At 33.6% G+C, this 16242-nt stretch overlaps 2 protein-coding genes across 2 annotated transcripts; one reads left to right on the forward strand and one right to left on the reverse strand.

Moving 5' to 3' along the window:
- Positions 1–1911: 1911 nt before the first annotated feature.
- On the forward strand, positions 1912–6041 carry LOC116021973 (kinesin-related protein 12-like). Its single transcript, XM_031262509.1, has 3 exons — positions 1912–2210; positions 4808–5207; positions 5300–6041. Exons 1-3 carry the CDS (start codon positions 2127–2129, stop codon positions 5776–5778), a joined length of 963 nt encoding a protein of 320 aa, XP_031118369.1. The 5' UTR covers positions 1912–2126; the 3' UTR covers positions 5779–6041.
- A 1758-nt stretch (positions 6042–7799) lies between these two features.
- LOC116021896 lies at positions 7800–8928 on the reverse strand. The gene has a single exon (XM_031262414.1). It carries the CDS (start codon positions 8733–8735, stop codon positions 8061–8063), a length of 675 nt encoding a protein of 224 aa, XP_031118274.1. The 5' UTR covers positions 8736–8928; the 3' UTR covers positions 7800–8060.
- Between the last annotated feature and the right edge of the window lie 7314 nt (positions 8929–16242).

Consider the following 16242-nt stretch of genomic DNA (forward strand, 5'->3'; position numbering starts at 1 on the left):
TGAAATGTTAATTTAGGAACTCAACTGCATATTTTAATGTTTAGTGGTCTAATTTTGAGCAAATTATACCATGGACTATGGTCTATCTTGCATTGTAAGCTCTGTTCAAAAAATAACATTCGAATTTTGTATCTGACACATTTTGTACCTGCAGTTGATATTTGCTGTACTTGTAGCTATCATATTATGTGTCAACAAGTTATTTATTTATATGTACATAAACTGTTAACTGTAGGTACATAATGTGTTAACTGAAGGTACAAAGTTTTTGTATCAGGATTCACAATGCAATGTGAACTCTAGTCTGCAAGATATGATGGATGTGAAATCAAGTAAAAAATGAGCGAGGTCATTTTCATAAATATTACAAATTTTTAAAATGAACGGAGTCTTTTTCATAAATATTACAAAATTTTGTTTATTTTGAACTGTTAGATCCATTAGATCAATGGTTTAGATTTGTCCGTAAGTTCTCACATGGGACATAGTCCTCGCCTGATTAGGGACCTTCGAGCTACTATATTTATAACTTTGCCTTATCATGCTTGTTGGATCACTCTTAGCAGGCCAACGTTGGGCCATGATATAACCCAAAAGATGTAAAATTCATAGTACTATCACTTGTAATCAGATCAACAAGAAAAGACCATTCTCATTATCAATATCAAGCAATTGAGAAACCCATCAAACCACAAAACATTCTTTTTTCCATAAAAAGCCATAGCCCACAGGGACCAGGACATACCACATGTCTAAGCAATCTTCAATTGAGTAGTAATGAAGTGAAATGATTCTAAAGCTTCTGAATTACTATAATATTTAATGGGTAATAAGTATATATGTCCATCAAATGATGACCCACCCACCAATATTTGTGAACCTTTTTCTTCAACTTACCATATCAGGATACAGAAGGAGACTACTTGAAATCTTGAGACTTAATAAAATTCAGAAATCTTCCCTGTAGGCACATGATTGGCCAGCTTGGAGTAATTATATTTATTCCATTACAGTTTCACAAACAGTAATATAAATAATACAGAGTATTTGATAGTTCTCTTATTTTTTGATAGCCTAGCTACACTTAGTCACTCATGACATATTAATTATTAATTGATAAAAAAAATCGTTCAATTGAAAAATCACGGCATGCCACTTAACCACAAATTCTTTGGCAAAAAGTTTTATTAATTAGTAGTAATGTAAATAGTTAAGGGATAGTGACTCACCTTGGGGTCTTGACCGTTATTCAAAAAAACCAATAACTAGTCATTTGAATGTAATATAGATTTTGTGATTTGTGTTGTTTATTTATTTATTATTGTGAATTTTAAACATTAAATATTAATGTTGGAGTGTTGGACAATTGTTTTTGTGCATAGATTAAAATCGATTTATTATAATATATTTGAACGCATTACACTTTATATAAATTTCAAATCAATTTGATCAATTAATTGAATTAATTACAACGATTTTATTAATTTAGTTTCAATCAAATCCGATTCAAAATTTACTGAATAAACACCCTTATAATTAGAACATATCGCAAATATTTAAAAGATGAATAAATGTATTGAAACTTTAACGATGAGGAGTTATGAAGAAATAAAAGATATTTTGGACTAAATCGCACAAAAGAATAATATTGGGATTCAATTGAACGGAATCAGAAAATATGAGGATTAAATTGGTAATTCACCCATGATTATGACTAATGAATTTATGACAATTGGCCATGGGCTAGTCAACTTAGACGCGTAGTAAAAAAAGAACTACCAGGGACAAGGATGAGAAATTATAATAAAGTTAGGGGCATTATGGGTAATACACAGTCCACCCTACGCGGCAAGACCGCCTCACGTTCCTTCTATATATACCCTCTCTCACCCCTTCTTTGCCTATTTTGCATACGATTCTGAGACTCTTCTCTCTCGCGACGCCGAAACCCTAGCCTGTGGTTTCTTCGAAAGATTTTGCTTGAAAAATCTCCCGCGGTTCCTTCAAAGATTTTTCTAAACTTTTTCTGGATCTCGAAACCCTTTTTTGCGAAATCGATTTTGCGATAGTTTTTAAAAACTTTTTTTGTTAAACGCGTTAAGTTTTCGATTCGATCCGATCTGAGGATGTCAAGGTGTTTTCCTTACCCTCCACCCGGCTATACGGTTAGAAGGAGCGATGAAGAAGCAGCCTTGATCGAATCGATTAAGGTTTGTGAAAGAGCACCTAGATTTATATGTATTTATGCTCTTTGAATCGGCTGATTTATTCATGTTAATAGGATTTGCGGGGAGGGGAGGGGAGGGGGGACTTGACTTATATACTGTACGAATAGGGTTTATATACTGTGGTTTTGAATCCATGTATATGATGAGCAGAAAGATGATAAGATTTAGGGTTTTGTTAGGATGTCTTTTCGTGGATATGTCTTGTCTACTGGGATGTATGGCACTGGCCCTAGAAAGATCCGTATCTGAACTTCTTCAGGATTTCATTGTCTCTGGACTGATTTTTACCTGATGTGCTTCCAAGGAAATTCGTGCGTTTGATTAATTAGAACCTGTTACAGTAAAATTCTCTTAACCGAGCTGTTTGGAACTATGGAGAGTTAAAATTGCTGTGTACGGGGACATTTGTATGTTTGGAACTTATGTTGTGGTGCATTGAGGAGTACTTGTTTGATAGGCTTTAGGCTATGACTGTAGAGCTTGGATGTTGAGTGGTAAACATAATAGGGTTCCATGTAATTTTAGTATACTCTCTTCGTAGGTGAATTGTCATTGGTGGTGCACTGAGGAGGGCTTGTTTGATAGGATTTAGGCTATGACTATGGAGCTTGGATGTGGAGTGGTGAACATAACAGGGTTCCAATTTGTTGTTAATGTATGGGGGAAAATAGAGTTTCTAATGTAGGTAGACTACATTTTGGCTGGATACTTGTTTTTTTGGTTTTACATTTTTAGGTTAGCTCCCGCTTTTGGGACCTTAAGCAGTGTAGGTCACTAATAATTTATTTGATATGCACTTAGTCTTCCATGCACAATAAGAAATCCAAATGGAAGAATTGGAAGAGAAAGGTTGCCTGATTTTTTTCACCCTGGATCCATGGTTAATACAATGTAATCATTATTTTAAAGTCACCGCAGTGAGTCTGAGTCTGTTGGTTTGGGACTCAATTTTGTCTAATGTTGTACTTGTTAATTAATTCTAACACATTGATCTAGGCTAGTATAGAAGTTTTCATGAAGTTCCTGAGCTATATTCCTAACTGATTTGTTTGTGAAAGCTCCATTGGCTCCAATTGAGCTTCTATTACAAATTGGTGTTCTTTTTTTTTTTTTTTTTGAAATTTGGGTAGCCTACTTTGTTTCGTTTACTGGAATTGCATTTTGGTATGATGTCATTGTTGCAGATGAATGCATCTTTTTCTCCAGCCTTGTAATATCTATCTTTGTTTCCCCTTGCCTTTCTGATTTGCTTGGTCGATGGGCTAGGATTGAAGTGTGAAACATGAAATGAAAATGTGTTTTTGACCCTAACTGTGACTACTTTCGTGCGTTTGATTAATTAGAACCTGTTACAGTAAAATTCTCTTAACCGAGCTGTTTGGAACTATGGAGAGTTAAAATTGCTGTGTACGGGGACATTTGTATGTTTGGAACTTATGTTGTGGTGCATTGAGGAGTACTTGTTTGATAGGCTTTAGGCTATGACTGTAGAGCTTGGATGTTGAGTGGTAAACATAATAGGGTTCCATGTAATTTTAGTATACTCTCTTCGTAGGTGAATTGTCATTGGTGGTGCACTGAGGAGGGCTTGTTTGATAGGATTTAGGCTATGACTATGGAGCTTGGATGTGGAGTGGTGAACATAACAGGGTTCCAATTTGTTGTTAATGTATGGGGGAAAATAGAGTTTCTAATGTAGGTAGACTACATTTTGGCTGGATACTTGTTTTTTTGGTTTTACATTTTTAGGTTAGCTCCCGCTTTTGGGACCTTAAGCAGTGTAGGTCACTAATAATTTATTTGATATGCACTTAGTCTTCCATGCACAATAAGAAATCCAAATGGAAGAATTGGAAGAGAAAGGTTGCCTGATTTTTTTCACCCTGGATCCATGGTTAATACAATGTAATCATTATTTTAAAGTCACCGCAGTGAGTCTGAGTCTGTTGGTTTGGGACTCAATTTTGTCTAATGTTGTACTTGTTAATTAATTCTAACACATTGATCTAGGCTAGTATAGAAGTTTTCATGAAGTTCCTGAGCTATATTCCTAACTGATTTGTTTGTGAAAGCTCCATTGGCTCCAATTGAGCTTCTATTACAAATTGGTTTTTTTTTTTTTTTTTTTTTTTTTGAAATTTGGGTAGCCTACTTTGTTTCGTTTACTTGGAATTTGCATTTTGGTATATGATCATTGTTGCAGATGAATGCATCTTTTTCTCCAGCCTTGTAATATCTATCTTTGTTTCCCCTTGCCTTTCTGATTTGCTTGGGTCGATGGGCTAGGATTGAAGTGTGAACATGAAAATGAAAATGTGTTTTTGACCCTAACTGTGACTATGTGACTTGTGATTGTATCAAGTAATGAGGAGCATTTAGCTCCTCTTATTAGACAACAGAACAATGTTATTTGAGGATCTTTATGTGTCTCCTTGTTATGCTGGATTAATGAGGAGCATTTAGCTCCTCTTATTAGACAACAGAACAATGTTATTTGAGGATCTTTATGTGTCTCCTTGTTATGCTGGATTTGATCCTCTTGCTCTCAATTCTAAATCTCTTGTCCTGGTGCCCTAAAGCTCCAAAAGGAGAGGGAGAAAGCCCTACAGCTCCAAAAGGAAAGGGAGAAAGCCCTAAAGCTCCGAAAGGAGAGGGAGAAAGCTGAAAGGAAGGAAGAGAAGAAGAGGGAGAAGAAAGAGAAGAAAGAGAGGAAGAAAGAAAGGAAAGAGAAGGAAAAGCAAAACTTAAGTGATTCTGCTCAGAGAGATAAGTCCCACAAAAAGGACAATTCTGAGTTTAAAGATGGATGCATAGATAAGAAGAGATCTTCTGACTCTGAAACATTAGAAAAGAGCAATCTCACTGTGGAATATGGACAAGCTGTTTGCTCACAGAACCCCAACAACTCATCTGATAGCACTCAGAACAGCAACAAAAGGAAAAGGCATTCTTCACCACCAAATGTCACCCGCTCTCATGGTGTGTTTTTGTGACTCAAAGCAGAAAATGTTTAGTTTCATAAATCTAATGATTCACCCTTGTGCTGATTATAGATTTATCTTTGTGTGCAGGGAATGTTATCAGGATTCGTTTGCCCTCACAGAAGCATATGGACTGTGATTCTTCATCTCAGAATCAACAGATTTGTTCAACTTCTGGCAGGACAGATTTGCCAGTCCAGCGTAAATGTGAAACTGCTTCCAGTGCTGGTGCAGATAACATTTGTAGTACTTCACAGCAAACTCAAAATGCTGTTGAGAAGAGCGTATCTGCTGCTTCACGCCCTAAAAGAGTGGAGAAGCCTATGCATAAAGATGCATTGCAGTTCAGAAATTTGATAGAGAACTGGGTTCCCTCAAGTTCAAATGATCTTGGCGATGATGATCAAGATTGGTTATTCAAGAGAAGAAAGCATGATAATACTAATGCAGCAAAGAAGCCTATAGCCAGCAGCACTATGCTGTGTGGTAGCTCTGCATTGTTGTTGCCCCGTGCTCAGTATTTGCAGGATGCAGACATCTTTGCTTTGCCCTTCACCATTCCTTTTTGAATATGCACGCTGTATACTGATATTAGGTGTTGATGCTGCTTCAGATTTTGTAGCCCATTGCCTGTGGCAGCTCGAATTCATGTTTAGAAGTGGTAGCATTTAAACATCCCACAGATAGAAAGAGGGTGCATTCTTTACATTTTACCCAGTATGGGGTGATTGCCAGGGGAAGAACAAGAGATGTTCTCGTGAACTGGTCATTATGATGTGTAAAAGATGTGCACTCTTTAACAATAGTGAATTTCATTTCAAACTTGGGTTTCTTCTTTTCCAGTTAATGCTATTATACAGTATATATGGTATGTACCAAGAGATAGTTAGCACTTAGCAGCAAGAGTATAATGCACTCGTGTATTTGTGGAAAAATACTAAGGGTGTGTTTGGTTGGGGGGTTTAGGCATAAGGTATGGGTATCAAAGTGATTGCTAGTGTTTGGTTGATAAGTTTTGTGGATGCTACTATGGGTTTGGAATACCCCATTAATGGCAAAACCCATACCCTTATCAAATAAGGGTTTCATCTCCCTTCATCATTTCTTCCTCAACTATTAATAATTATTCCCATTTCACCAAACTACCAAACATGCTAAATACTTTTACCAAAACTCATTACCCTTACCAAGTATTTGATACCCATTCCAATTCCGATTCCCATGTGCGAACTAAACGCACCCTAAATGTACTCTCAAGGAGTATTACTCCCGCCATGTGTATATATAGTAGTATAGTATTATTTTTACCATGTGTACATGTTCTACTGAACAAAGAAAAGTAAATGAATGAAAATGGTGGCTCTTATTTTAAACAATTCGGGAGTAAAAAATAGAGTAGTAGTATTATTATTTATTTATACATCTATTATTGTTACTAGCTAACCAATAGAGTAGTATTATTTTTTATTTATACACCTATAATTGTTACTAGCTAACCGCATTGTTAAAATCAAGTAATACTTAACATTCATTCACCTACACACTCTATACTATTGTACTCACCTATTTATACATTTATAGTTGTTACAAACTGACTGACTAGCTAAAACCAAGTGAAAGGTAACTCCATAGCAATGATCAACCACAGCCAAAACTACCCACAAAGCCGAAGCCACTCCTAGGAACCACCGTAAATGCCAACAACTTTAGTCATATTTCGAAAAGAGTTCTACTATGTATATCTCTAAATTCTGTCTTAACTTTTAACTCCTGATGTGACAAATAATAAGTTATTTTTATTACGTAAATCTCCTAAAAAGTGTTCATATCAAGAATTCGAGAGTGAAATATAAAATTGAATGTAAAAAAAAAATGATAATACACACTATTTTCTTGTGAAAAATTGCCTGTGCACTCCACATGCTAGAAACCGTTTGGTCAAGGTTTTGGTTAGCCTTGCCTTAGTTTGGCCACAAAAACTTCCCAACCAAATCACCATCCATCATTTTCACCAACAAAAAAAAAAAAAAGAAAAAAGAAAAAAGAAAAAAGAAGAAGCATAATCAAGCCAACTTAGCAAACCCAAACGACTAAGTCACAAGTCATGAGCAAAATCACCACCACTCAAGACTTAGTCGTTCATGACTGCCACCTAAATAAGTTGTGCACCATCAAGTTAGTCACTACGCTAAGAGCATTCGTAATTAAAGTTTTTGATGTGATTTTTGAAAAAAAAAGACTTATGTGAAAGAAGAGATAGTGAGGAGAGAAAAAAAATCTTTCTTTAAAGTACTGATTTTTATCATAAATATAATATTACCAAAGAAAACAGAGTTTTCTGTCCATTTCGTGTGACACAACGCCCGACCGGACGCGTTAATATATATAATTGTCGACTTTTATTTTTCTCTATTTCCCTCATTTTCTCTTTTCTAGTCGCATTTATAAAAACTACTCCGTACTAACTATTGGAGAAGCTCTAAGCCTCATAGTCTCTCTCTGTAGATTTCATCATAGGCATGCTTTTCTTTGTCCGTTCAGTGAATTAATGTTTCAGAAGAAACAGGATTTAAAATGGGAACCAATATAATTGCAGTCCAAGATATGATAATTTGAATTCCATTTCCGAAAACACAGTAGTAAAATTACAAGAGATTAAACCTTAAACATGTCTGTCTGACTGTCTGTCCACCCCCCAGTTAGAAAAACAAGCACTGGTGGTGACTTCTACTAAACTAAAATTATCCAACACCAAATTAAACAGTTATAAATAATATCACCCTTACATAACACCAATACTTATCAGTTCCTTAGCTTCTTCAATTCTTCTTCACATCTATCATCTATTTAATTACCGGAGACGAAGAAGTCTGCAGAGATTATCAGTCGCTCCGGTGTCTATTCCGGCGGCCTCCGCGTTGCAGCTCAGCTTCGGCCTCAATGAAAAAGTGGGCAAAGGCAGGCTACTAGGCGGAGGCGAAAGTGTGAACACTACAGATCCTGAAAACTTGTCCTTTTCCTCATCTTTCTCTCTCGCTTCAACACAACCCTTCAAAGATAAAACCTTGGGGGGGACAACATGTTTAGGAACATGTTCCGGGTCTGGGCCCAAAGGAACAACAACTTCTTTTCCAGATTTCTTCGGAGACTTTGAGATCTGCTTAGATTTCTTGGGCGTCAGAGAGGGATCTCTGCTACTTCTGCTCTTGCTGTTATTATTATTGGGTCTCCCATAGTTTGGAGGGCAAGAAAGAGTCCTACTTTGACTGAAATTCATGGAGATTGGGAGAGGAAGAAGAGGCGGCTGTTGAACTGGAAAAACAGGAAAAGATTGAGACAGAAATTGAGGATGATTAGGAACAGGAGCCTGTAAAAGCCCCCCCTGCAAATATGCCGCAGGAACAAAATCCTCAGGAAACCTAGGAACCAAAGATCCTCGATTCATGATTTTCCTCGAGCTTCTAAAGTAGTTTTTGTTAGGTGAAATTTGTTGATCTGAAGATGAACGGTACATAACAGTTTCCATTATCTAACAAGGCAGTAAATTTATCAAGAAAATTTAAACCCAAAATCACTAAAAGCTATAAAAAAAAAAAACCTATTTTCAGAAATATAAACAACGATAAAGAGATTAGATTTACAAGAATAAAACAATTCTCTAAGAAGGGGAGGGAGAAGGAGAAGAAAACCCTGATGGGATATTAACTTTCTGGATCGATTGGAGTAGAATGAGGAATCTTTAAATAGAAGAAGGGCCGCTAACGGCTATTTTATTTTAATCGAATTTTTAATGAATCCGGAGTAATTAATTGGTAAATTGCGTTAATTAAAGGGGTACGAAAGTGATTAGCGAATTTTTAATGAATAAATCGGAAAATATTTTCATCCTAAATCGCCGACAACAGGGACGGTCGGTTGCCCCTAAAACTGGAGTCCTTTCTCGGACCATTCGATTTTCTCACGTAAGACTTGGGATACTGTTGGGCGGCAACCGCCGATTCGATGAGAGCCGTTGGATTACGTTATTTTTGAAGTAGCCGTTGGGCGATTGCGCCCGTTGATCTTTTTCCTCGGGGTTCTTGAAATAAAGATTAAACTTTTAATCTGAAGGGGACGCATGGAGGCATCGCCTCCATACACGTGTGCTTCCACCCCCACCCCCCTCTCCCGCCCCGAGCTCTCGATATTTTTCGTAATGATTGTTGATTATTTTATTTTTGATGCACATCAAATCCCGTGATAAATATCAAACATAGTTAATAAACTATAATGATTAAATAATCAGAATGGTGCTCTGGTTACGTGAGAATCTATAAAGAAAAAATCATACATCTTTTTTAGATTAAAACAAATTAAAATTTCATTTAGTAATATTTGATAGTACTTGTATAGGATTAGGTTTTTAATGAAAGTCATTAATGAAGTAGTTATGACACATGAAGAAAATAAAGGGCAGGGCACATGAAGTTACATTTCTAAGAAGGTGGGAGAGGGTGTTAAGCATATGGGTGGCTGAGGTTATTTTGTTGTTCTGCCTTCATTCCTGTAGACTAGTGATTAGTTGTAACTTCTTTATTTCTCCTCTGTTGTACACTATAAATACTTTGGTTATTCTCTTCAATGGAAACACAGTTCATTCTATAATCTTACATGGTATAAAGAGCTAGTATCTCGTAAGAAAGTTTTTTTTTTCTTTCTCGTGACTTTCATTCATCAATGGCTTCTACCACCACTGACATTGTTCACCTTACTGTCCCATCCAACTTCCCTATCAAACTCACTACCTCAAATTTCCCAGTCTGGAGCCGCCAAGTTCGTTCCACTCTTATTGGCTTTAATCTCTCGGGTTACATTGATGGTACAACCAAAGAACCAACACAGTTCACTGATACTGCCCGAACCACCCCAAACCCAGCCTATTTAGTCTGGTATCGCCAAGACCAGATCATTGTTAGTGCTCTTCTAGGGAGTTGTTCCGACACAATTCAACCCCTATATTTTTTAGACGTAGATGATAATTGTTAAAGATATTCTCAATTATTTTGTTACTTCTTCTCATGAACTATATAAATGGATAGAATATGAAAATTATTATTGAACTGATCTTGGTTCAATCTTCATAATAAATTAGTAGTAGATCAAATCACTTTAGTATTTGATTTAATCAAACATTGATTGGTTAAGAATGTTAACTTCATCAAAATCTTTCATCATTAACATCGTGGATGTACGCGCGAGCAAATATGTACGTGTATATAACTTCAACCTTTTGATATTGTGATAAGAGATCATATTACGATCTTTGCAATATTACTTACATTTCTATCCATGAGTTACCTAACTTAAAAAAAATAGTTACTATAATTAATTTACAAACATAAAATTGTACATCTGATTAATATTCTAATTAAGGGAAAGACATGAAGAGATAGAAATTGGATCCCAATTAAGTGAGGTGTTGCCAGCACATGCAAAAGAATTGCGTGTAAATGCAAGCAACAAGCTAAGCTAGCTAAGGTCCTTTAATTAATGAGATCATCAGATGATTATCCGATCCTGCCATAATAGACATGTTATGCATAAAAGTAAGATTAGATTTGTGTATGTGTTACGTTGGTTAGGCAAAGATTTAGGCCGGTGTGCCCAAAATAAAAGTAACAGTGCCCTACCATAAATCTTTAATTTAATTTCTTTTTAATCCCATGCATCCAGGCCATATATAACTCTCCATCAGCGACGACTACTTGGTGGAGGTAAAGTCTATAAAACAACCAAACCACCGAAAGTATGTAGCTAGGGATCGAATACACTGTACTGTTTCCCACTCATCTACGGCATATATGCAACCATATATATATATATATATATATACTAGTTTTATACGCGCATTGCGCGAATATGTTAATGCCCAATGTTTATATTTAAATAAATATTTGAAAGTATATCAATGCAAGATTATATAGAAGTTTATACATGAGTAATTGAATGTCAAATTTCTTTATTTAAATATCTAACTCAAAGTATATGAATCCAAGATAATATAGAAAATTCATTATAATTATTACTAAAATAAATGTTTGCAGCTTTGTAAAATCGATAGTCTAAATATTTGGTCTAAAAATGATAGTCTAAATAAATACTACTTTTAATTTGAATTTTTTTAAGTGTTCTTAATTCTCTTTTGAGTAACATTGTCATTGTTTTCATCTTTACTATTTGTTCTCTTCCTTTTTGTTGGTAGTGTGTTATTTGCAATTCCGATATTGTTGGTAGCATAGATAACAACGTCATGCAATGAGATTATGATATAGGAGCTATGGGCTTTCCTTTAGGTGTTCTGCTTGGGATTCATTTGGTTCAACCATTATTGTTGAATGAGTTATTGTGGATAAAGAAATCCATAGTTTAAGAAAAAATATTAAATTAATTAATAAAAATTTGAAAATTTAAAATATTATGTATTCTAAAGATATTAAAAGGTAGTTTCTCGCTTCAATTTGCTGGGTAATGGGTTATTTGAGTACTTTCATTGTCAACAAATCCCCCAAGTAGTTAATATGATTGGTTTCAAACTATTCTTTTTTATTTTTTTTTCATGGTATTAAAGAAATACATATGTATCATTTTTTTTGGTGTAACTACTAATTTATTTAATTCAATAAGAGTAAAATAGAGTGATTCCGTTTCAATTTGTTGGGTTATTATTTGAGTACTCTCTTTGTCAACCAATCCCCAAGTAGTTAATATAATTAGCATCAAATTATTTTAAAATTTTTTTCATAGTATTAATAAAATACTTGGTAAATAAATATATAACATTATTTTGTACTATAACTTTGATATTTAATTACAAGATATTGTAAAAATAAGATAATGGACAATGTAATAAATATCAATTGATAAATTTGAATGTAAAGAATCTTTGCATGAGAGAAAATAAAGACAATATAACTAATTAAATTATTTCTCTTATTTAATTTAATTTTTTGATAATGAATAATTTTTTCAAATAAAGGTATTGTAGACACATAATTCTAAATTAAAGAAATACATATGTATCATTTTTTTTGTTGTAGTTACTAATTTATTTAATTTAATAAGAGTAAAATAGAGTGAGAAATTTAATTATGTCAAATTTGATTTAGATGAGGTTCGAACCTAAGACCTTTCTTATAGAAATTAATGGGTAAGTTAAAAGTTAACGGAATATTACTAGAGAAGATAATATTTAACGGAAAACTTAACGGATAATCATAAAAGTAAAGTTAAATTAGGTAATCTCTATTAATAATATTAATCTGAATTATCTTAACCATCTATTTGATTAAATAATCCATCTGAACCATCCATTTGATTAAATAATTTGACCGCCATTTTTTCTACCCATTTTAGGCCTAACTCTCTTCGGCTCTTATTAGTATAGTAGATATATTTGTATTCTCGTGTAAATTGGCACACTTAGCTTGATTGATTTTCTAAATTTTGGTTTGTTTTGTTTTGTTTTTATTTTTTTCTATTTTATTTTTAAGAATTTCGGACAAAGTTTTGGTTGTCAAGCAAAATATACGATAGTAGACATCATATCAACGTCGTCACGTGAAGCCCGGTCCATACGACGTAGAATCAAGATGTAATGAGTTTGTAGTACGTAAGAAAACAATGATGGCGGTGACAAATTTTCCATGCACATTGAGGAAGCATAATTAATGTTTGAATTGGAAAATTAATTTGATTCAACAGATATATGAAGAAACTTCCGCCAGAATAAAATGTTGAAAATCAATCCCTCCACTGGAGCTACTATACTGCAATTGTTTACAACCTTACTTGAACAAGATTTGTTTTATAGGTTGTAAGTCTAAAATTCATATCCTTGAGTTTTATTTCTTTAAATTTTGTCAGGCCGGCCATATAGAAGAAAGAAAATTTTTTATTTGTAATGAGTTAGCGATCACATCAATCTCCCCAGCAGGTTAACGCAACAAGAACAATCAGTCAAAGGAGCGGAGGAAATGGGAATATGTGGGCACACCAATCCTACATATGTATAGTAGATAGTAAAATACTTTAATTTATGAAAAAGTCTACCTCCTATACCCAAAAGTATACTCTAGGTATCCGTAAGGGCAGCCCAAATGGTAAAAGAGTTATACATGCAGCCAAGAGGTCGTGAGTTCGAAACTCAAGCTCTTGGGTTTGAACCGGTCAGCTATGGGTAATCTAAACTGGGTTACCTCTTTGTGGTTTTTTGCCGGTTAGGGTAATTGTCTGACTTAAACTAAAAATGTTAATAGACAATTCACAATGAGTTAAATTTGAATCCTTATAATTACAAAATTAAATTCTCAACTGATTCAATTGAAATTGTCCTAATAGAGAGCATACATACTACTACTATATCATTTATGTTATAGATAACGAATCATAAAACTTATAAAGCCGGTAAATCTCGATCACCAATATAAAATGACTAACTTTGACCAATTCGAGGCATATATTCATAATTTATAAGATAGAGCCAAATAGATGAATTAATTTGAAGCATATAGGTAGGTAGCTACTAGTTAGTGGGGGATTATGAAGTAGGTATCTTAGCTTATATTCATATATATATGACGTAAAAGATTAGTTGTACCCACTGGAATTGGGCACCGCCCTCTTATACTACACTCCACCATGCCCTAATCTTTCTTTTCGGTTTTCCTCTTATGTGTACATATAGGAACTTTTATGCATGGTTTTATTTGGTCTTTTTCCTTAATTATATTTTTCCTCAACTTTATTTTAATTCAAGTTTTAATTAATTACGTGCCACAAATACACACAAAATACACATTTAGTTTAAAGAATGAAATTTGATTATATTATTTAAAATATGAGTTTATTTCGCTGTTATGTTTAGGTTTTTGGTCCCAAAAATGACATTATTTAGAATGATTTATTTGTCTTTATTTTACAATAAGAATCGTCATTTCAAGAGGGTCTGATATATTCTCTATATTAATTATACTTGAACTTTTACATTCAGATTTTTTTAATAATATTAAAAATGTCATTTTATGTGATCATATCAGAATCCTCTCGTATGAAAAAATCAATATGACAAGCATTTTGCTTCTTAATTGGACTGGTCAATGCGAATGAATAGTAATCTGAATATTATGGTATAGGCTTAATATCCAAAAAAAAAAAAAAAAAAGTCATGCGGTTTGCCTACCTGTATATATAAGCGCATAAATATGTTGCACATATTAAAATACTATGACCTTCAAAATTACGGATCATGCTCCACCATTTACTTGACTACTCATTTTGAGACGATTCTTATAAATTATTAATCATATATATACTCATTATTGATTATTAATTTGTGTCATAACACATTATGTACTAGCCATAAAAATACAAAATAAAAATTTCATAGGTTTGAATCTTAAATTTAACGCCATTCATCGTTTCTATCTTAAAAATATACCCATGATATATATGTCTCAATTGACTTACAGATTCTAAATACTTATTCATTAGTGTGTGCAATAAGACTAAAATTTAGTTTCATGCCTCCCTTGAATAAATTAAAACAAATAGTTTCTTGAAAGGGTTATAAACTTTGAAATCTTCCCATCACCATTAAAATAATTGGTCTCACATGGAATATAATTATAATAATGCAATATGCGTGCATTAATATATAACCAATTAAAATAACCAATAAAACCGCAAGAATTGTGTGGTCCATGCATATGAATATACAACAAAATAAATGGTCGGTTCCTTAAAGAATTGTGTCCTACATTTTATAATGGTAAGATGGGAGAGATGCATCACTCCATAGAAATTTCCCTTATTTAGCAAGTGGTGGATTTCTTAATTGTCAATGCATGCACACATGCCATTTAACCATGGTCCATGGATTCTCTCCGACCATTAGATAATTAATTCAAAAATTTGTATTTTAATCCTTCGGTTATATTTAAATAATCATTTTCATTGAGATAATCTAGATGTTTACAAATTGAGATAGTGACGAGGCATTTCATTTTCACCTCTCAAGAGTCTTGAAATGGCGGCAGATTGTGTAAAACATGATTCTCGTACTTGAAAGTTACAAATTTGATTATTGCAACTACTCTTTCGATTTAACCCATTACACATAATCTTCTGAGTGCGGTTTACCTGACTTGTGTGATTTGTAGAATATTAAGCTAGGGCAAGCTTTACCCAGTACATACTATCGAGTAATGAATGTGGGTCTCAATGGTCAATAATAACCACCAAGAAATTGATGGTGAGAATGGAATTAGTTTTGTTTAATTAATATTCATTCAAAAAAGATGGTGTCAATTTACTTTTTTTTTACGCCTGTAAAATTAGAGTTTTTGTAACCATGGTGAAGTTAGAAGCTCCTATCATGTGAGGATCAAATACACGACATCATTTGAAATTTAATGATTATATATATGAGTGTTAAATAACTAAAGATACAAATTAGTATTCAATCACACTTCATGAATTTTTAAAAAATGTCATTTCTAGCACAATAGTTTAAAACATTGGTAAAAATTGTTAACACAATCGAGCGTCATATTATTGTTAAAGAGTTGAGCCATCATTTCCTCTGTGGACACTTTTATGACCGAATCCGAATGAGTCTAACAATGGTGGAAATATTTCGGAAAAAAAAATACTATTTTTCATAATTAATTTATTTGGGTAATGGTAAATTGGCAATGAACTTGTTGGGCCTCAAAATGGTACTTCTTGTATCTTTACATAAGTCTCTTCAATGTATATTGAGCCCAACTAGACCACTATTGCCCACGAATTTTAGTTATTTTCCTCTAACTAACAATCATTATTGTATAGACCATGGTCCACACAGCTGTGTAGACCAAAAATAAAAATTACATTATTTTTGTACTGTAGGTACATTATTTGATAGATACTATCAAATAATGTACCTACAGTACAAAAATAATGTACCTACAATACAAAAATAATGTAATTTTTATTTTTGGTCTACACAGCTGTGT

The sequence above is a fragment of the Ipomoea triloba genome, chromosome 6 (assembly GCF_003576645.1).
Source record: "Ipomoea triloba cultivar NCNSP0323 chromosome 6, ASM357664v1".
NCBI classification, from domain to species: domain Eukaryota; kingdom Viridiplantae; phylum Streptophyta; class Magnoliopsida; order Solanales; family Convolvulaceae; genus Ipomoea; species Ipomoea triloba.

Bases quoted from the DNA above. Each gene is read 5' to 3' on its own strand.
- LOC116021973 (XM_031262509.1), top strand. From the start codon at position 2,127: ATGTCAAGGTGTTTTCCTTACCCTCCACCCGGCTATACGGTTAGAAGG. The intron at 2,211-4,807 runs GTTTGTGAAAGA...GGTGCCCTAAAG, and splicing joins CCTTGATCGAATCGATTAAG to CTCCAAAAGGAGAGGGAGAA. The intron at 5,208-5,299 runs GTGTGTTTTTGT...CTTTGTGTGCAG, and splicing joins AAATGTCACCCGCTCTCATG to GGAATGTTATCAGGATTCGT.
- LOC116021896 (XM_031262414.1), bottom strand. From the start codon at position 8,735: ATGGAAACTGTTATGTACCGTTCATCTTCAGATCAACAAATTTCACCT.